At 36.7% G+C, this 19,950-nt stretch overlaps 3 protein-coding genes across 17 annotated transcripts in view; 2 read left to right on the plus strand and 1 right to left on the minus strand.

The window, feature by feature from the left end:
- The window catches only part of LOC103413668 (replication protein A 70 kDa DNA-binding subunit B-like), a 14,419-nt gene extending 6,784 nt beyond the window's left edge, over positions 1-7,635 (plus strand). Inside the window, exons 1-12 of one of the 8 annotated variants that reach the window (XM_070821298.1) lie at positions 223-820; positions 2,019-2,071; positions 3,231-3,378; positions 4,091-4,364; positions 4,509-4,608; positions 4,693-4,817; positions 4,887-4,968; positions 5,052-5,184; positions 5,360-5,517; positions 5,838-6,287; positions 6,480-6,632; positions 6,723-7,126. In XM_070821298.1, the coding sequence (XP_070677399.1) occupies positions 3,241-3,378; positions 4,091-4,364; positions 4,509-4,608; positions 4,693-4,817; positions 4,887-4,968; positions 5,052-5,184; positions 5,360-5,517; positions 5,838-6,287; positions 6,480-6,632; positions 6,723-6,753 (1,644 nt within the window). In that variant the 5' untranslated portion in view covers positions 223-820; positions 2,019-2,071; positions 3,231-3,240 and the 3' untranslated portion in view covers positions 6,754-7,126. Of the gene's footprint in view, positions 1-222; positions 821-2,018; positions 2,072-3,230; positions 3,379-4,090; positions 4,365-4,508; positions 4,609-4,692; positions 4,818-4,886; positions 4,969-5,051; positions 5,185-5,359; positions 5,518-5,837; positions 6,288-6,479; positions 6,633-6,722; positions 7,127-7,220; positions 7,283-7,458 lie in introns of those variants that run through there. The other 7 variants (XM_070821299.1, XM_070821295.1, XM_070821296.1 and 4 more) reach the window with 7 other exon arrangements.
- LOC108170255 (uncharacterized) overlaps positions 1-19,950 on the minus strand; it is a 91,831-nt gene that overhangs the window by 39,791 nt on the left and 32,090 nt on the right. The window lies entirely within an intron of this gene.
- Positions 7,540-17,035, plus strand: LOC103416833 (protein ROOT HAIR DEFECTIVE 3 homolog 2-like). 7 transcript variants are annotated; one of them, XM_070821311.1, is made up of 12 exons: positions 7,540-7,636; positions 8,489-8,533; positions 9,210-9,251; positions 9,539-9,617; positions 10,140-10,305; positions 10,388-10,512; positions 10,628-10,890; positions 10,970-11,064; positions 11,156-15,605; positions 16,075-16,169; positions 16,295-16,391; positions 16,593-17,035. In XM_070821311.1, the coding sequence occupies exons 4-8, from the start codon at positions 9,546-9,548 to the stop codon at positions 10,989-10,991; spliced, it is 648 nt and encodes a 215-aa protein (XP_070677412.1). In that variant the 5' UTR covers positions 7,540-7,636; positions 8,489-8,533; positions 9,210-9,251; positions 9,539-9,545; the 3' UTR covers positions 10,992-11,064; positions 11,156-15,605; positions 16,075-16,169; positions 16,295-16,391; positions 16,593-17,035. The 7 variants fall into 7 exon arrangements, with proteins under 7 accessions (XP_070677412.1, XP_070677410.1, XP_070677411.1 ...); XM_070821309.1 differs by lacking the exon at positions 11,156-15,605 and having other exon boundaries at positions 10,628-10,858; XM_070821310.1 differs by lacking the exon at positions 11,156-15,605 and having other exon boundaries at positions 7,573-7,636; positions 9,210-9,294; positions 10,628-10,858.

A 19,950-nucleotide genomic window follows, 5' to 3' on the forward strand; every position in this document is an offset into this window, starting at 1 on the left:
TTTTTTATTCCTTGAGTCCATTATTTTGTAAGTGGTTTGCCGACTCCTTAATTTAATAAGATTAGTTTAGCACTTTGTGATAACAAAACAATTTAAAAGTTGAAAAACCTTATCCACTCATCTATTCTATTAAACCTTAAAGATACCTCCCAATATAAACATAAATTAAATATAACTAAAAAAAATACAAATAAAACAAACAATACTAGAGAAAGCAATGTCATCCACAAAAACCAGAAGAAGGACAATACCAGATCTGATGTTGACCTCTTTGACATTGAAGATTGATTTTTTTTAAAACCGGCTCCTTTCTTTTCTCCTATTTCGGCTCAACTACATGCTGCTACACCTTTCAATCGACTGGGTTAGGTTGCTAATTCTCAAAAGTTCAGAGAGTAAATTTGTCCATATTGTTTAGCAAGGAGCCACTCGATTTCACACTATTTACAACAAAGCTGTAAGGTTTTGCCTCATATTGGGGCTGGGTTAGAAGGGTAATTTTATCCTGTTTGTTTGTGACAGATTGCGGTGGGTTTACGTTTGCTGTCATTCACTGAGCTTTTCGGGGATGGGAGGCCATGCCTCCGATAGAAAGAGAGAGAGACACAGCGAGAGAGAGAGGGAGAGGGAGGACTGGGGATCTCAGTGTCATTGCTGCAGATCCTCGATTTCATGAGTGGGGAAGGAGAAAGAGAGAGAGCAGAGAGCAACATGCGTTTTTTGAGGTTAACGAGTTACCCCACGGGGTTGGTGAACAGAGGATGTCTGAGAGAGGTATGGGAGAGGAGAGGGTTTTCAGTTTTGTCCTCTGATTCAACAGGTAAAATACTGTTGAGAAATCATTGTTTGTTGTTTGTTTCCCATTACCTTTGTTAAAACTGTGATTGACATTTTTTTTGTTTCAATAAAATTGTAATGGATGTTTATAACCTGCTTAGTTGGGTATTAGCAAGATAGATCTGTTTAGTGCACTGTTTGGTACATTGTTACAGTCAGGTTCGTGTCTTTTAAACTTAGGGTGTCGCACTGTTCGCATTTCTGTTTTCTTCATGCTTTGCTGCTGTTTCCTTCTCAGCAAGTCGAATTGAGGTTCCTTTTCTGCTTTACATCCTTTGAATCTCCCTCTCTTGCTAGGTTGTTTCTTTGAATATCCCTCTCTTGCTAGGTTGTTTCTCCATGTTTTGTTGCTTCTGTATTTGTGCGATAAGAATGTTTGAAGACTGTTTTATTTATTGTTTTGCTCCTCTGTTGCTAGGTAGTATAATTTTGGAACAAGTTTCTTCTCTATGTGTTCAAATCCATCATTGTTTTTTTGTTCTTCAGTTTCTTTTTCACCATTTGCTCTCTTCTGATCATTGATAGTTTAATAGCACTTGCAAATTCAGCACAAACAAATTATCTACTCTGTTTATTTCTACTAAGCAATATTTCTTTGCCGAGATTATGTCTAACTTTAGCATACTTGAAGCCGGTATGCTATGCCATCAGTTGCTTCTAATTTTGTAAACAGTTAATATTATCTTAAAAGTGAAATTATGAATCCTTATAATTCAAATGCCAATGATTCGAAGCTCATGACTGCATTATTATAGCTCTGTAAGACTTATACTAATGTGAATAAAAATTGCTGACATACTTGCCATGTAAACTCATATCCATTTGCTACTATTGTCCTGCTTATTTGACCACATTAAGGGTAGTGGAAGAAGATAAAGAGCTTGACTTAGTCATCCTGTTTCCTTTACATGAGGAAAGAAACATAATAAAAGTTAATCTTCCTGTCAATTTCCAGTTCATTATGGCCTTGGCCGAGGCCTCTTGCAGTTTACTCAACATTTGACTTAGGCCTTAACCTTTCGTATTCTTTATTGAACCAAATTAGTTCTGTTGGTAAAAAATGTTTGTAAATTGTTATTTTTTTTTTGGTGTGTCTTTTGGTCATTTAGCTAAAATTTCATTACATTTGGTCTTTAAATTTGAAACTCTCTGAGTTGTTAACGGATTTACTTTGTTTGCAGATTTCAGAAATTTGGATCGTTGCAAGAAGAAGCTGGTTCTATGCCGTTTTGAGGTATATAATTATACGCAATCGCTTTTATTCAAAACCTAATAAGCTATCTACCTTTTTTTATTTATATTTGTGAAGCTTTCATGTTTGGAATTTAAATATATAATTCAATTTTTGTCGTTTGAGCTTATTTTGGAACTAAGTTTCTTCCTATTTAGTCTGCGTATCTGTATCTGTCCGTTTATGTCAAGATTGAAATAACTAAGCATCCATTTGGTCGTTTAAGCTTAGAATGGAACTAGGCTTCTTTCTATTTTGTGCATGTATCTGTATGTCTCTATTTATGAAAGCTTGAGATAATTGAGCATGTATTTGTACCAAACCCGTTCCAATTGAATGGTTGTTGTATTTGTTCGAAACACCATTCGAATTGGATGATTGGTTTATTTGTTCTAAAACCCCATTATAATTGTATTTGCTTGGATGGGCTGTTAGTATAGGGATAGTTAGATTAGGAATTTTGTTTTGCCATTTTCTGATTGGTATCTAATTACAGATTTTGTGTTGCATGTCTACATGTTTCAGTGTCTGTCCTATCTGTGTAGTTAGTTTGGGATGTTTTTAGATTCTTAAATAGTGCTGCTTAATATTGTTTATAAGTTTATTTTTATGACTGGGGGAGCAGCGATACTGTCGCAACTGAACTTAGAGTTGTGAACATAACTGAATTGATAGGTAACAAAAGTACTGGGAGAACTTTCATGGGTAAGAATAAGATCGCCATTTTTTTCATCCTCTTAGCTCAATTTCGTAGTTAGATGTCCATTGAAGACACAGTCAAGGTTTAGATTCAATGTGTTTTGTATAATTTTGTTTTTTAGTATTAAACAAGCAAGAAGCCACCTTTCAAGGACTGCAGCATATGTAAGAGTATACGTAAAATTGAAAACCATTTATAGTTAAAAAAAAAAGGGACGGATTAACTAAAGAAAAGTTGAAAATTTTTATCTTCCCCATATATTACTCATGATTCCGACATACCTTATGGTTATACAAAAAACATAGTTCATAAAAATGTTTTAAAACATTTACATGAAGCTATAAGTTTGCATTGTTATTTTGTCATTTTGTTTATTTTTCTAAACATGACTGTGCCGTTACTTTGATAAATTAGCTCATTAACTTTTCAATTTAATTTGCTTCTCCATTTTTTTCTATCTAGATTGATCGAGATGATGTCGCTTCATTCTCTAATACCATACCAGCCAGCAAACAAGCTCCAAATCAGGGTTTGCAGGATGTGGATCACAAAAACCATCGAAGATGACCCTCAGCCACAAAGTCTTGATTGTGTGTTTGTTGATAAACAGGTGAGAATATTTCCTCTTTTTCGTTATCGTAAGATGCTTATGTTTTTTATGTATCCAAGTGTGCATGCTGTGTTCTTGGTACAACAAATTTTGTGGTCAAACATTCTCTAAAGTTTGGGAACTGATTGCTCTATGCAATTCATTGCCGAATTATACATCACTTCCACATGATTAATGTTTGTGTGGTTAATTGTTCTATTGGATTCAATCATGGGCCTTGATATCAATTTTTAAACTGAGCCACTACATTCATGCAAATCCAAAAGAAATCAAAATTCCATCTTCTCCATATAATGCCATGTGATGCAATAAATTTTGTTCTTAGAAAACCAAATTTTAGACTCTGTTGTTGACACTTTTCCTCTCCTTGCATTTCACTACAAAGATTATATGTAATTCTGCTGAAACAATTTTTTTTGCATGTGTAAACAAAACTAAGTAGAGACAATCAATTCTTCTTTTTCTTAATTTGTTTTGTTTCTTTTTTTTACTCACAAAAATATAATTCAAACTTTATTTATAAGTTTGCTTCACTTGCTATCATTTCAATTCATAAAGTAATCTTTACTATTATGGTGTATTATCTTAAATGCCGCCTCTGTGAACAGAATTGTTCTATCCTCACTGTTTTTTAGCTTCTTAAACCGCATGTATTAAATGTTCTCCCGCACATTTAATAATCTATATTATTTTAATTTTCTCCTTCTAACAGGGGGATGCAGTTCACGCGACTGTGAATGCTCGAGACATTCAATTTTTTTTGGACCTTCTGACAGTCGGCGATGCATACGAGATCACTAAATTTCGTGTTGTTCACAACAGGACATCGAGCAAAGTTGTCCCTCATCCTGCGGCGCTTGAATTAAATAGGAGAACCACATTCGTTCCAATTCACAAAACAAATCAGGAGATCCCAAAGCAATGGTTCAATTTGATTGACCTTGATCAACTTCATAAGAGAATCAACAACGATGTTGAACTTACAGGTAACAAATTTGGTTTTGCGTGTTGCACTAACATCTAAAATCATCATTATAATTTATTCATTGCCTTTGGTGCGCAATAATTTTCACCGCTAAATATTATTCATAGATGTGTTTGGTTATTTAACAGCTAAATATTGTTTGTAGATGTGTTTGGTCATTTAACGGCTGTGCAGCCGATTGAAGACGTGACTGTCCAAAGCTCAAGAATTGCGAAGAAGAGGAATCTTAACTTGCAAGACATCAGGTCATTCCTATGCGTTAAGTTAAAATTACGCACATAAAACGTCATATTAATGACATAAAACATCACATATTTTTAAACTTACAGGGGCGAAACGATTAGGATCACCTTATGGGGAGAAGCTGCAACAACTTTTGAGGACAGTGGAATAAAATCCCTTCCACCACCTATCTTCCTTGCTGTAACAAGCCTCAAAGTCAAAGAATACCGAGGTTGTACCTCAACGTCCTTTATTTAGCTGCTTAAACCATCTATTGCTCATTCTTATGTTTTATATATAGGAAACCCTGTTCTTGGAAGCACTGGATCAACTGTTTGTATTTTCAATCCAGAGATTCCACAGCTCACCCAATACAAACAAAAGTAAATCGACAACCTTCCTTTAATAACTTTGCTGTTTATATTTCTTCAATTTGTCTTTCTCAACCTAAACATTCATGACAAAGGTTTAAGGATCTGAAATCACCTGTTCAAACCTTACGCACCTCAGCGGAAATGTATGCAGACCGTGCTGTTAGTCCTAATTTTGAGTCCAAAACAATTGATGAGCTCCTTCTACTTGATCCTGCTTTGCACAAAGTTAGTCTCTTATCACCTACTTATTAAGAAAAATCACATCTTTTTAATAATAAATTTTATAACTGCTTCATACTTAGCTATATCTTGCTTTCTTCTATATTCATTTATATTTCATGTTTACAAGACGATGATTAAATGTATTTCATTATTTTAAAATTGTGTGATTCCATAACAGAATGTAAGTTTTGAATGCAAAGCGACTGTCATTGGATTTGATTTGAGTAGAGGTTGGTGGTACAAGTCGTGCCCATTCTGCCATAAAGCTGTCAAAAAAACTTCCGGAGCATTTCAGTGCAATGAACATGGTTCATTTAACAGGTTACCTGAACCATGGTAATTTCTTTTACACCTATTTTACATCTAACTGTTGTATTAAGCTGCTTAGTCATTTTTAAATTTCTTGCAATTATAAAATTTATGATTGATGATGTTTTTGTGGCTATCATATGGTTCCTGTGCTATTTTACTTAAAAATAGTTTAGTTATATTGGTTTTTTTTTTTTCGTTTTGGATTTTGTGATCATTAGCATTCTTACACCCATTATGTGGTATCTGGTTAAATTTGTTGACTTGATGCTTTTGGCAATCTATACTTTCAGAATGTTAATGGTAGTGATAAATGCCTAACCTGAAAATATATAACTCTTCCTTAGGTTCAAAATCAATCTTATAGTGGAAGATAGCACAAATCAGCACAATTTCCTCATGTTAGGAAGGAACGCTGAAAAGATACTTCATGTTTCTTGCCACACTTTGGTAATAGAAGACGGATATGACGATCCCTTCATGGTGCCACCACCTCTAAAAAAATTGGTGGGCGAGACAAAAAGATTTTTGCTATCTTTTGGCAATCAAAACAGTGATTTTAGGAAGACAGACTTCATCATTTATGGATTGCTTCAAGATCAGCTGCCCTTGAACACAGCAATTGCCTCAATCGACCCACAAACGCCTACTGCCACTGCAGGAAAACAAATTATAACTGAAGCGACTCCTGCCCCAGTGACACCTTCCCAGCGGCCAGATCACCATCCCCAATCGGTTGTACCTCTCAAAACTTCAAAGAGACCATTGTTCATTGATCAAGCAGACAAACCAGACAGGTTAAGTTTTCCTCTCAGTTATCATCTTATGTGTAAGTTTTAATAAATATACTTGCTTATCTTGGGTGAACATATGTATTATGCTGTTGATATAAAAATTGTTAGCCAATATTTTTGCTCCAGTCTTTTGACTCCTTTTTTCATACCTATCACAATTCTCTCAGACCTTATAAATTCTACCTTCATTCACAGCAAAAAAACTCGCACTGAGCAAATAGAGGTAACCAATTCTGCTAGAATTGCCAGAGAATTCCACAAACTGGTTGTCCCTAAGATTGAGCCCGCCGATAAAGAACCGATAGCTGCGCTCAAAACAAAGTCTCAAACCAAAAAAACCAAGGATAGGTAAATTACAATTTATTTTTTGCATGCACACCTACATAACATCTGTTATACCAATGTTTACTAAACTATGATTCATGTTTTTTATTATAGTGCTCAAGATGTTCGCCCACCAAAAAAGTGAATGACTACATTCTCCGTGATGAATTGCTACAAAGTTACTCTGCAGTTTTTTGCCTTTAAAACATGTGTAGCTGAAAACTTAGTCAAAACATTTTTTTGAGCTTTTTGTAACTGCTTAAACAGGTTTCTAGGCTGCAGGGCATGTATTTTGTCACCTTAACTATAGGGACAAAATATGTGTGGACTGCATCTTCCTTTTGTAACTAATGGAAAACTGCATCCTGCATCTTTATTCCTTTGAACATTTGGCTTTCTTTTTTGTAACTACTTAAACAGATGCTTAGACTGCAGGTCATCTATTTTGTCATTATAACTACAGGGGCAAAATATGTGTGTCCTCTTTCTGTAACTAATGAAAACAAGCATATTGCATCTTTGTTGCTTTCAACATTTATGCTTGGAAGAATAACTGCAAAAACAAAAACAACCTTATCTTTTTACCTTTCACTCATCTATTCTTTTTATTAGTTCGTGTAGTTAACATTTGTGCATTCAAGTCCCGCAGCAACGCGCGGGCAGTTTTGCTAGTTACAACAATTCTGAAAGGGACTCAATTTTCGGAGTCTTCAGTTATTGTTAACTTTTTTTTAATCGAAAGTTTTTTTTTCACCTTTTGGTTTAGGCTTCTCTAAATATCGAAGCTATATTTAATGATTTCATGTTTTTTTTTTAATTGTGTTACATCTTAATTTGATGGTGTTTACAGAAGGATACATGTAGATGTAGCAACTGTTTTGTAAGAGCCAAAGAAACTGTACATGGGCTTGGGTTAGCAGTTGCTATTTCATCCCACAGATGGAGACGCTATTGATATTGAGTATTCTTCGAAGAAATTCCCCTCTTCAGAGAAGTAATCTGGCAGCATTCGTTAAGCACTTTCCAAGGTACGGACTTCACCAATCCCAGGTTTTAGTTTTATTGAATTTTTAGGGGCATATTCCGTAATTAAAGGGGAAGGAGGGGTCCAATTTGGTTTCGAAATCTTCAATCTGGTCAAATGAAAGAATCAAAATTCAAAGATAATATGCCACCAATCATAGGACTCTGACTTCCAACTCTGCTGCTGCACTGAAAAATCATAGTTTTCTTCATACGTTGGAAACATATTCTTTTGTTTTTGGTTTTTTTTACTAATATTAGTAGCTTTTTAGGGTTTAACTATTTGATTTCACACATTCATTACAGACACAGTAAATAGTTACATTTTAAATTCGTATAAGCATGGAATTTTTGCTTTTGTTTTTATTGTTGTTGCCTTGATTGTGGTTATCTGACCGATTAATACTCCATGATATATTGAGCAATATTGTGCGGCTCAAAGAATTTCGTATGTGTTTATGCGTATTTTTGTACTCTTGGATAATTCTAATCAAATTCCATTGCTCCTAAGCTAAGGTCAGAATTTGTAGCATATAAGGGAAGGCTAGCAGATTCTTGCCAATTATCCAAAGCTGGATATTAAGGTCTTTAAGATTAATATCTTTTTGTATGTGTAGCATCTGCTTGGAAAAGGTTTCAACTTTATTTTTTATTTGTTAGATGATCAATTGATGTATTTTATGACAGTTGATCCGCAAGATATAAACATGATTTCTTTGTTTATGTATACTGTTTAATTATATCGATGGAAATTGGTGCTGCCATTGTGGCAGTATATGAATTTCTGGCTTTTGAGATAAAGTACTAAGAAATTTTGATTTCTTTTTTCTTTACATGCTTTTCTTTTAATTTTGCAGGAATTCTCACGTTGCTTTGATTAAGTTATACATGGCCATGATAAGGTATTGCTCATCCCCACAAACATTTTGTACATGTGTGGCATTAATATATTTTGTTTTCTGATTGAATTTGTTTTCATTCAATGGGGTTGGCGAACTAAACAGCAAGTAGCTTTTTAATCGTGTTGAAATTGAAGTCCTAATTTTGGTAGTTTGTTCATAATTAGTGTGTTATGTTGTTTTCCTGTGTGTTTTAAGTGTTTCTTAACTTATGGGAGTCTTCACAAGAAATGTTTTGTACAAAGATATTTTGCTTCGATCAAATATATGATATGGTTACATTCATTCTTTTAGTGTTTAATTCACTTTTCAAATCCACGTAAATAAATACATTTAAATTGTATAAATCGTGGGTAGAATGCCGTAATTATAAAAGGGCCTTCCGCACGCGCGTGAGCGCGTGCAGGGAGGCTAGTATGGAAATTAATGAAAAGGATTTCAAAACTTTGTATTTTAATAAAAAAATATCTAATAACTTTATTTAATGATAAGGATAAAAAAAAACATAAAATATAAACATGTGTGCCCAACGTGTCCCCCCACCCCCCTTCCCTCACCCCTTGAAATATAACTAAATAAGAAAAAGTACATGAAAATACACATATATATATATTATATTATGTATGAATTAGCTAACTGTAACAACGATGACACTAATTATGTTTTTAATCTTTGGTAGCACTGCAAGAAGCTGTTGAAACTGGTCCCGTACAAGGCTTTGGTAAAAGGCTCAGTTCCATTCTAGCCACCTATCTTTCCGAGAAGTTTGACTCTGGTTTAATTATGTTTTTAATCAATTGTATAACTTGAACGCATTTTTCCCATGTAACACTGTCCACCTTGTTTTTTGGGTTTTAATTTTGCCACTAAAACTAAATTTTTATATGTATTCTTACCTGTTGTGTGTTTTCTATTCGTTGGAAGGTTTATTGTTAGTGTTCTATGGGCTTGTACTGTTTCTAGTTCTGACTTTATTTTGTATGTCTTGATCTCGCTTATGCATCATAGGTATGACATGGAGGCCATCTACTTTGATGAACGTGTAAGGAACTCAAAACGACAACTGTTGGAGTCAAAAGCATTGGATGTATGTCTACTCTCTCTCTCTCTCTAATTTAACAGAGGGTATAGTTAAGTTTTCAGTTTCTTAGACAATTTTTGCAACATAAGGAAGTTGTGATTAGTAGTGGTTCTAGTTAGGTTGTCAGTTTCATATACCACGTTACTGTTGGCCTCAATCTCAGAATGAACACCATTATAATGAAGTGGTTTGGCAACATAAACTTTATCCTTCAAGTATCGCTATCAAAGAATTATGCTTAAATCAACAGCTAAACATCACTACCGGAGCATGACTCCATCTAATTACATTACCAGAAGCTTAAAATCACTAATCTCACTCCGAGAAACTGAGAGGACAAATAGAGCTTGCTTGTTATGTAATACACGAAAAGTAACATTGCCTTCTACCTCAGATTGTCTTCAAAGTTCAAAATAAAACTGGTTAAAGGGTCTGTTGGACTTGATGTGGTCAACTTTGTAAATTCGTTGCTGCCACTAATGCGAATTATTATTTTGTTTAAATCTTGCTTACCTCTGAATTTTCCAGTTTGTTTACCCTGCGTACTCGGCCATGCTCGGACACCTACGTTATAAAGCCCTTGAAGATTTTCAAGTGAGGCTGGAGCAATTGTTGAACAAAGATGAGGGATTTGCTTCATCTGTTCGTACCTGTGCTCAGTCTTCTATGCTTGAGTTCGAGAAAGGATGTGCAGGTAATACAATTTGTTTGGCTAATTAACATGTTTGTCAACCAAAATATTGCTTTCATTGCTTTTAACATGTTTCTCCTTTCAGATGTTGCCATACAACAAGCTAATTGGGATGCTTCAAAAGTCCGGGAAAAGCTTCGACGTGATATAGATGCACATGCATCATCGGTTCGTAGTGCAAAACTGGCAGAATTGAATTCCAACTATGAGGTAGTGCTCTGATAATGTATCAAAGTCGTGGTTATTCTAAGACTATTCTTATGACGTTAGGCTCATAATCTGTTGTTATTCAAATTTCTTAAGGCAAATACCCTTTATTTTTCAGAAAAAACTTTCTTCGTCTTTAAGTGGTCCTGTAGAAGCTTTACTCGAAACTGGTGCAAAAGACACCTGGGCTTCGATACGAAAACTACTTAATCATGAGACTGAAGTTGCAGTATCAGAGTTCTCAACTGCAGTTGCCAATTTTGAGTTGGACAACGAAATGGTTGCCAAAATGAAGCAACATTTGAAGGATTATGTGAGAAATGTGGTGGAGACAAAAGCAAGAGAAGAGGTTGGGAAAATTATGATCCACATGAAGGATCGGTAGGAACTTGTTAAAAATCTTCTGTTCTTTTTTACGTCGTTATTTTGGTTGCTTATCACTTCTGTTGCCATTTCTCAGGTTTGCCAGTCTTCCATTATGACAGCGATTCAATGCCTAGGGTTTGGACTGGGAACGAAGACATTAGAAGTATTACCAAGGATGCACGAACTGCGGTAATCACTGGGAACTTTTGTGGAAGTACATGTTATCTATCTTTGTGACTTAAACAGATGTTTTAGTTGTTTGATCATCTCTTTGTTGCAGTCTTTGAAGCTTTTGTCGACCATGGCTGCCATTCTCTTGGATGAGAAGCCTGATAATATTGAAAATGTCCTCGTTTCTTCTCTGGTACTCAGGAAATTAAGGGAACACTACCTCAACCTACATGCTCCACTCACAAAGCTTCAACAAAAGAAAATTCAAAGAACTTAGCGAAGAAGGCTTTGGTGTAAATTAACATAATACGTTGAAATGAAGGAAAACTTATTTATTGATATCCCCGATAAGCTACAAATATGTACATATACATAAGTCAAAATAAAGAAACAAGAGGGAGCCTTCACAAAGGTTGCTTAGGAGAAGTCTCAACAGTCGGTAGAGCCCCAGAAAGAGAAGGCACCGGAGGGGGATCATTCGGAGCCTCAGTACTGGACAGAACCCTAGAAGGAGGAGGCATTAGAGGTTGATCATTTGGAGCTTCATTACGCGGTACAGCCCCAGAAGACGAAGGCAATAAATGCCTTTGGAACAAACCCACAAATCTCTGATGATCAAGTAAAACCTGACCATCAGATTCCTTCATCTGGTCAAGCTTCCTCTTCATGTTTGTAGCATAGTCATGTGCGAGCCGGTGCAACTGTTTATTCTCATGCTTGAGCCCTCTAATCTCCTGTTTGAGACTCATCACTTCAGCCGCCAATGATTCAACTTGGCGGGTTCGAGCAAATAGGCGTTGGGCCATATTAGACACAGAACCTGCACACTGAACACTGAGAGCGAGAGAATCCTTAACAGCTAACTCATCAGAGCGTTTGGAAAGTAGTATGTTATCTTTGGGAGTGAGAAGGTTCCTGGCCACCACCGCAGCGGTCATATCATTCTTCATCACGGAATCCCCAACGGTAAGAGGACCAATAGGGGAGACGAAGGATGGGCGCCATATGTTGTCTGGAGAAGGCGGGGCTGCCTCTTCAACAAGGTTCAAGTCAAAACGACGGTCGGAGGGGCCAGACATTTTCAAAGGTGTTGAAGAGAGAAGAGGTCGGACAAATCAAGATCTTAGAAGTGCAAGAATGGAGCTTCTACTGGTGGAGATTCAAGTGTGCTTTGGAACGTAATGCCAGCCCCTATAAAAATCTGCACTCGACAGAGCTTCAGAAATCGAAGAGGCGCCTGCTCAGAAATCGAAGAGGCGTTTGCTTTCTCAAAAGCTGGGCTGCTCAGAGACCACGAGGGTCGATCTCAGAAATCGAAGAGGCGTTTGCTTTCTCAAAAGCTGGGCTGCTCAAAGACCACGAAGGCCGATCTCAGAAATCGAAGAGGCGATTGCTTTCTCAAAAGCTGGGCTGCTCAGAGACCACGAGGACCGATCTCAGAAATCGAAGAGGCACCTACTTTTCCAGCCTTGTCAGCACCTGTCACACGCACACTCAGTTTTGCGGAAATTATGGGCATTCTGTCAAAGACTTCTGGTGAAGTAGAAAGCACATGAGTCTTACTGTTCAATCACCCACTTCCCACACGCAACAGTAGCTCATGGGTACCACAGATAACTTTGCCAAAGTTCTCTGCCAAAGTTGAGCACGTGAAGCTTGCAGCTCCCACTACATCGCTCTGACCAAGAAGGGTAAAAGAATAGCAAAGAAACAACACTAACAAAGTTTAGACACATAAATTTTGAAGGTCTAGCTACCATATTATTACCCACAAGGGTAAAGGAACAGTACCACTGCTAGATAATTGGAAAGTCCCTGTGTGTCAACCTCTGTGCTTCGTGGCAAGGTAGATTAGCAAACATGCCCAACCTTTACTCACATTCGAGAAAACACTCCCAACAAGATTGCTTGCTCCAAAATCGAAGAGGCACCGTCCTCCGAATCTCGAGAGTCGGACTCCCAACATGACTACTTTCTCAAAAATCGAGGAGAGGGTAAAGGAACAGTACCATTGCTGGATAATTGGAAAGTCTCTGTGTGTCAACCTCTGTGCTTCGTGGCAAGGTAGACTAGCAAACATGCCCAACCTTTACTCACATTCGAGAAAACACTCCCAACAAGTTTGCTTGCTCCAAAATCGAAGAGGCACCGCCCTCCGAATCTCGAGAGCCAGACTCCCAACATGATTACTTTCTTAAAAATCGAAGAGACACCGCCCTCCGAATCTCAAGAGCCAGACCCCCAGCATGATTGCTTTCTCAAAAATCGAAGAGGCATCGTTCTCCGAATCTCGAGAGCCATATCCCCGATAGGATTGCTTGTTCGAAAACCGAAGAGGCAACACTTTCCCAACTTCAAGAGCCGGATCTCCTTGGATAAAGCTGTCTGTAATCTTCACACGCAACATCTGCTTTCCAGATACCACAGACCACTTTTTCAAAATGTTCTGACAGAGTTAAAACATGTGAAGCTGGCAGCTCCCACTACCGTGCTATGACCAAGTAGGGTAAAGGAATAGCATTACTACTTGTTGCTAAGGAGACTCCTATATATGTCGACCTCCATCCCCAACGGACAGGCAGACCTGCAAAAATGCTCAACCCTTCCTCATATCTGAGAGGGCACTCCCAACGAAGCCTTTCGAAATATTCAGCTTTCTTTCCCCCCGATAATACCTCTGCAAACAAGCTATACTAGAGCAAGAATATCTCATATCATCAGGGTTAAAAGCAAGAGTATCCCATATCATGCTTGTTCCCTGTCTTTTCCTTTGGCCTTGTTCTTATCTGCAAGACAAGGAGAAAGAGAGCAATCAGTCAGCACTTGGAATCAAGCTTCCAGCCAGGAATTGACTGCCTGGAACCCCTTACCTGATTACTTACCTGCCATTGCTCTCGAGTACTCATCTTCAACATCTTATGCTTCCAGGGAAGATACCGCATCTGCCTGAGGAACAGATAGGGCAAGGGAGAAGGATACAAGGAAGCATGTGGAGACAAGCGAAACAGCACACGTGCCGATACATCCATTACTCTGTCAAAGCAAAAGTATCCCATATCGGTCGAACGTACTCTAGATTTGATGGACTTGTTTTGACCCTCAAATTCTTCAGTCGGCCTTATACTCTGGAGGAAACCAGAAAACCCTCCAGCTCAGTTCAAGAATAAGCCTGCGGAAAGTTACTTCTTCAAAAGCAAAAGTATCCCATATCATCTCTTCTCATTTTCTTCTCTTTATCCTTCATGTTGCCTGCAAGATAGGGAGAATGTGAACAATCAGTCGGAGCTCTGATTGCTTACCTTGTCTGTCACCTCTTTCAGCAGATCCCCTAGCTCGGCGACTTGGGGGACTCCTACTACATGGTTTGTATCGCGCTTGACCAAGCCTGAAACTACAAGTAAGCCTCAATTGAAATTGATATATTACCTTGTGCATCTCCATCAGTTAAAGATACTACCCCTGGATGGAGGAAGAGTACTTCCAGAGAAGATGCCATATCTACCTATGAGACAAATAAGGCAAGTCAAGACGAGACCACACTCCGATACTTAGAAGTTTCGTGATTACAAGACCATTCTCCCACAATATTTCCTAATGTCATTTGTACTAAATCATTCACTTGTACTCACTAAAGGAGAGCTTGAACCTATGTACTTGTGTAAACCCTTCACAATTAATGAGAACTCCTCTATTCCGTGGACGTAGCCAATCTGGGTGAACCACGTACATCTTGTGTTTGTTTTCCTATCTCTATCCATTTATATACTTATCCACACTAATGACCGGAGCAATCTAGCGAAGATCGTAAAAAGCGACCGTTTTCGCTACCTAGGATCTATCGTGCAAGAGAACGGAGAATTAGATGGAGATCTCAACCATAGAATACAAGCTGGATGGATGAAGTGTAAGAGTGCATCCGGTGTGTTGTGTGACCGTCGTAGGCCACTGAAGCTCAAGGGAAAATCTTATAGGACGGCAATAAGGCCAGCGATGTATGACACAGAATGTTGGGCGGTGAAGCATCAACACGTACACAAAATGTGTGTGGCGGAGATGAGGATGCTTCGTGGGATGTGTGGGCACACGAGAAAGGATAAGATTGGGAATGAGGATATCCGAGGTAAAGTAGGAGTAGCCGAAATTGAAGGAAAGATGAGAGAAAATCGGTTCCGGTGATTTGGACATGTGCAAAGAAGGCATACTGACGTTCCGGTTCGAAGATGTGACTACAAGACAGAGGTTGAGGGCCGAAGGGGTAGAGGAAGACCTAGGAAAACTTTGGAAGAGACTCTAAGAAAAGACTTAGAGTACTTGGATCTAACGGAGGACATGACACAAAACCGAGCGCAATGGCGTTCTAGGATTCATATAGCCGACCCCACTTAGTGGGAAAAGGCTTTGTTGTTGTTGTTGTTGTTGAAACTCCTTACTTATTAAGGTTAACTCTGAACTAGGTTTCTTCAAAGGATACCTTAATTACCCCAGTACAGTGCAAGTCATTGTGGAGGCAGTTCAAAGCAGAGACCGAATATAGCATCACTCAAGCTATTTCGGCACAGGTATACTTAAGTTTAACTTCAGTAGTTTAATTTTTTTATATCGTTTATCAGAGTTGCATCCCGAATAAATGGATTTTTTCTTTTATAAAATGTTCTTTAAAGATTTGGATTATGAAAATATGAATATTGGAACTTGTTCCTGCAAAAGTAATGAACAACTGGTATGAGGAACGTGGAAATAGGTCGCATGATTGTCCTCGGATGACATTTTGGGCGGGAGTTCTTATGTAAATTCGATTTAGCTTAGTAGTGGAACGAAACATATGGAAACACTTCATATTGAAAATCGCGCTGATTCTTGACTTGGGAACGGTTTAGTCAGATAGGACCAACTTATAATCAAGTTCAGTGTATTGTTTTTTCTGCAAAGAAAAATCCTAGCATCCTAATATTATTTTTGTAACGAGCTCCTTATCTTTATGCTTATAGCTCTGCTTGATCATGATGTTGTTTGCTTTTGTACTTTCAGGAGGCTCACAAGCGGAGTAACAACTGGTTACCTCCTCCATGGGCTATAATGGCAATGATTGTTCTTGGTTTTAACGAATTTATGATGCTTTTAAAGTAATTACTTTCGTTCTTTTTTGTTCCCTTTTGCGAGTTTTAGGTTTTGGACATTTTTAAGTGTCCAGACCCTATTGTCTTGCACATCTGTTAATCACCGTGCCATTTTTCTTCAAATGAAACAGGAACCCTCTCTACCTCATGGTTCTATTTGTTGCATTTTTACTGTCAAAGGCCTTATGGGTACAGATGGACATTACGGGACAGTTCCAGCATGGCGCTGTAAGTATAAAACTGAGTTTTTTTTGTCTCACTTAGTAGAGTGCAAAATTGGGATTGAACGTGCAATACAACAGCTGGTGATCCTAATTTGATAGAGACTTCACTCGGGGGTGGCCTTTTTGGTTACAGTCTCTCATCAAATTGTAATTTTCTTGATTGAAGCAGTTTCTAATTTTAGTTTCCGTTGTTTGTTTTTACCAGCTGTCAGGAATACTGTCTATCTCATCAAGGTTTCTTCCAACCGTCATGAATCTTCTAAGAAAACTCGCAGAAGAAGCTCAGGGGAATCAAACACCGGAAGCACAAAGGCGGCCAGTTTCTCTTGCTTCTCAGAGTTATAGAAATGAAACACCTCAGCCAAATCCAGTAACAAGCTCATTCCCGGAGTCCTCAGTGTCATCCAATATCTCGTCATCAGATACCGGCATGGAATACTCAAGCCCTCCTTTAAGACAAAGGCACGGCAAACGTTGAGGAAGTTGAATCTTCATGATGTATGATCTCTGTTGTTTGTACCATGTGCATCAGATTAAGGTCACTACTCATTTGTGCGATAGTTTTCATTCTTTTTTATTTTGTTTCTTGTTTGTAGTTACTGAAAATTTGAAATAAAAATAAACGGGGTTTGCTCTCTTTCTTGACAACTTTTTCTTCATATTAGTATTGTCAGTAAAACAAATGAAAAAAACTTGTGTGGAGCTCAGCTTGCCACTGGACTTTACAGAGTGGTGCTACAATGCACTTGTTATCATTTTTCTATTTTAAATATAATACTATTTTTTCATTCTTCTGTTTTAAATTTTCATAATTATCTTTTCTACTAATTAAGGGTAAATTAATTAGGATCATCTACTACTGATTCATATACACAATGACAATCATATCAGACCGGTAAAACGAGCCCCAGAAAATATAAATTTAATTAGAGCTATGCATAGTCTTGAAAATCATGTAGTATATTACACAGGAAAATTAGAAAAAAAACTGAAATCAAAATATAAAATATAGCACTTAAATCCTACCACAATGATTTTCTCGTGTTCAGCAAAATAGGAATGGTAAACAAAAAGCATTGTGGATGCTAATATTTTATCAATAAAAATGAATTATAGTGTCTACTCTGACTAACAACAAAATTGAATATCACAAAAATATATTAAATTGTCTGTATGTTTGCTTTCTTTTTCTTTTCTTCTACCTTGACAAGCAGTAGCCTGACATTTAGATCGTGGGTGGATTTTCTCAATTAAGATGCAGATGGGGATCAATATGATTTTAACTATGTTTTTGAAATTGAATTTGTTTTTCTTTTCATTCCATGATAGTTGGAGAAGATTGGCTTTTTTTATTCTTCTTCTCGTGTCCTTATGAAGAAAGTAAAGAAACTGGGAAGAAGACTGCAACGGAAGAGAGAAGGAAAAAGAGGAAGGAAGGAGAGGAAAAAAATATGAACAGTTAGATCAATCTCATGGTGTATATTATGAGTAAAAAAGATAATTATGAAAAATTTAAAATAGAAGAATGATAGGATATTATGTTTAAAAAACTTACCATTTAGCGAGTTTTAACTGAATTCTAGTGCCACTTAGCAAAATTCAGCAGAAACTCCACACAAATTTTTCTCAAAACGAAGAGAGTGTACGTTCCGTTCACACTAGTTTTTATCGACGTCTCACTAAAAAAATTTAGTTTTAACTTTTTTAAAGAACACCACTTTTGTTACCAAACTACCAGTAAACATCATGTTCAGTTCACCCCATGAAAAGATTCTTTGTTTTTAAAGCTCAACACAATTTAAATAAGGGAAATTTTATTTGAACCCATATTTTGTATCTCAACACCCAGCTTACTTTTTATATCCCTATTGTATTTGATTTATCTATCATTATCTATTTACACCCAACATTATTTCCGAAACCGTCTTTACTTATCAAAACTTAACTCAATCAAACTTCTTTTTACATCCAACTCAATCTACTTAAAAATAAAAAATAAAACCCTAACCAGTCCATCATCTCCATGGAGCAAATTCCCTTCTCTCTCTCTAAAAAAATCCTTCCATCTCCCATGGTATGGTTGTCATTCTACATCCCCATCTACTCCTCCGTAGTCATCCAAACCTTTTCCTCTTCCTTTTCTTCATCATTTGACATCTCTAAATTTCTAAAGCACTAACTAGCTTAATAATCGGTATGAGCTTCTGGTTAGAGTGTTTAATGAGTTTGGTATGTTTCAATTAAATGATAATCTTCTAGACTCTATATTCCTATATGTGGTAGAAAAATGGGTACGTCCATGATAAGTTTTGGTAGATCAATGAATATTTTTAACCGTGGATAATTATTACTTACAAAAGTTACGGACAACAATTCACATTACATTGAATTGTGGCTAAAAAGTATATCGCCTTTGCACGTTTTAAAGGCGAACTCATAGCTAAGCAGTTTTTATTGTGGAGCAAAACTTCAGGAATTGATCTAGCCTGGATGTGTAATTGAGTTTATGCATTTTAATGATTAAACTGATAAATATTTCAATCACATATGGATTTAATATCGTAGTATCTTTTAGCCTCTATATGCCACAAAAGTTGCGGACAAAAATTCACAATACATAGAACAGTGGTTAAAAAGTATATCGCATTTGCACGTTTTATAGGTGAACTCATAGGTAAGCAGTTTTTATTGTTGACCAAAACTTTGGGAATTGATCTAACTTGATTGTATAATTGAGCTTATGCATTTTAATGATTAAATTCATAAATATCTCGACCACATATGAATTTAATATCGTATTGTCTTTTAGCCTCTATATTGGTATCTGTGGCAAAAAATGGGTACATCCATGAGAAAATTTTGTAGATCAATGAATATTTTCAATCTAGATATTTATTAGATACAATAAATTATAAGTCTATTCGCAAAAGTCTAAGTCAATGCCACGTACAATATTTGTTAAGATATATTTAGGGAACTGTTATTACCACTTCAAAAATCTTATTCTACATTTTGCATAAGTGTATTTTTCTTTCTAATTATAGAAAGTTTGGAGTGCCAAATGAAATTTTTGGAGTGCTAATAATAATTTTCTATATTTATATACATTTTATTTTAGTTTAGAAGTTGACTTCCTTTTTTTTTCCTCTTTCTTTATCAAGTTGGGAGTATCACTGATTGTGACCCTGTGCAACTAGTTGTTGATTTGTTTTGAGTAATCAACATTATTTCTTACAATGTCTTGAGCGTATGAATAACAGAAAGAAAAGGGTCATGATACAAGCTCAATAAGGGTAGTACTAATTAGTAAACAACTTATGCATGCTGTTTGCTCATAATCAAGTGGTATGAAGGGACAAATGTGTATGTTTCATGCATGACTTGGAATAGTATTAGTAAAGTCACACATGCCAATCAACTTGTTGGCAAGTAGCCATTTACCACAGTGGTGAAAAAGTGTTGTACTCTTGCATGACGGTGTGGGTTCAAATTCTGTCAGTGTCTAATCTAACATCTAACTTACTACTGCTATAGCTCGACTTAAAAAAAAATTGAAATATATG

The sequence above is a fragment of the Malus domestica genome, chromosome 05 (assembly GCF_042453785.1).
Source record: "Malus domestica chromosome 05, GDT2T_hap1".
NCBI lineage: Eukaryota > Viridiplantae > Streptophyta > Magnoliopsida > Rosales > Rosaceae > Malus > Malus domestica.

What these genes read in the sequence shown, in the direction of transcription:
- LOC103416833 (XM_070821308.1), top strand. Translation starts at nt 9,528, where the DNA reads ATGCATCATAGGTATGACATGGAGGCCATCTACTTTGATGAACGTGTA. An exon ending in TGGAGTCAAAAGCATTGGAT is followed by an intron (nt 9,618 to 10,139) that starts GTATGTCTACTC and finishes TGAATTTTCCAG; the next exon opens with TTTGTTTACCCTGCGTACTC. An exon ending in GTTCGAGAAAGGATGTGCAG is followed by an intron (nt 10,306 to 10,387) that starts GTAATACAATTT and finishes TTCTCCTTTCAG; the next exon opens with ATGTTGCCATACAACAAGCT.